The 1,053-nt window shown below is 60.1% G+C and overlaps 1 protein-coding gene across 1 annotated transcript; it reads right to left on the bottom strand.

The window, feature by feature from the left end:
* Positions 1-175: 175 nt before the first annotated feature.
* On the bottom strand, positions 176-1,009 carry VDBG_00547 (conserved hypothetical protein; the record flags this gene model as incomplete). The annotated part of the gene is made up of 1 exon (XM_003008819.1): positions 176-1,009. One exon carries the CDS (start codon positions 1,007-1,009, stop codon positions 176-178), a length of 834 nt encoding a protein of 277 aa, XP_003008865.1.
* Positions 1,010-1,053: the final 44 nt, after the last annotated feature.

The raw sequence follows: 1,053 nt of genomic DNA, 5'->3' as shown, positions 1-1,053 counted from the left end.
ATTCTCTCTCTCTCTCTCACACACACACACACACATACAGATACTGGGCCAGGACAAATACGCCATGAAGTATAATGCAGCAACTAGAAGAAACCAATACCACAAGCGGCTTGCTAAATTGGTTCCCTTTCAACTAGGGATCTATCACCGCCACGCATCAAACACCAAAGCGCCATTAGAGCTCGTCCGTCTCATCATCATCCGTATCGTAAATGAACACTGATGCCCTTTTTGCCGAAGACGACTCCATCTTCACCATCGTCTCGGCCGCTTCAACCTTACAGCTGCCCTCTGCCTTGACCTCAGAACTTTCTCGGGCGGCCTCTGCCGTGACAAGCTCCCGCTGCGCCTCAGCAAGCCTCGGGCTCCCTCCCTGATCTGCCGTCTCCACCTTGACCGCCTCACTCGACGTGGACGTGCGCTCGGGATTCGACCTCTCCCGCGAGGTTGACTCCTCGGCCATGAGCTTGTCTTCCCTGACGCGATAGAACGCATCGAGGCAGTTGCGCCGCTGCTCCTGCGTCCAGTTCTCCACGACGAGTGCAAACTGCGTCGCATTGGCGAAGCCGAACTCGCGCGCCATGCTGCAAAACTGCCGCCGCATCACGTCCTCGGGCGGGTTGTACCGGTAGCGCCTCAGCCTGCCGTCGGCCCTGGCGTCCATCACGCCCTCGAGCAGCTGGCTGCCGAAGAGGGCGCTGTTGCCGTCAGGGTTGTCCGCCTGGGACGCCATCTCGGCGGCGCGAGACAGCTGCTCCTCAATCTTGGACGTGCCGATGACCTCGGAATTCTCGTGCGTGTACTCGACGCCGGCAGAGGAAAGGATAGCCTGGATGGCATCGCTCTTGGCCGATTGTTGCTGCGGCTGCGCCGCCGCCCCATCCGCGTCTCGTGCCGTCAGTAGACTCGCGAGCTGCGACATGCCCCCATCCTCGGCACTGCCACCCTCTGAACCCTCTCGCTTCATCCACCTGGTCTCTTCATCGTTCGCCGCCTGCTCCATGTCCATGCCTGACACGGCAATACCGTTGCCGGGCCCTTGCTTCAGCAATG

This window comes from Verticillium alfalfae, genomic scaffold (genome assembly GCF_000150825.1).
Source record: "Verticillium alfalfae VaMs.102 supercont1.1 genomic scaffold, whole genome shotgun sequence".
NCBI lineage: Eukaryota > Fungi > Ascomycota > Sordariomycetes > Glomerellales > Plectosphaerellaceae > Verticillium > Verticillium alfalfae.
Note: the sequence above shows the minus strand (reverse complement) of the source record. Positions and strands in the feature narration are given on the sequence as shown.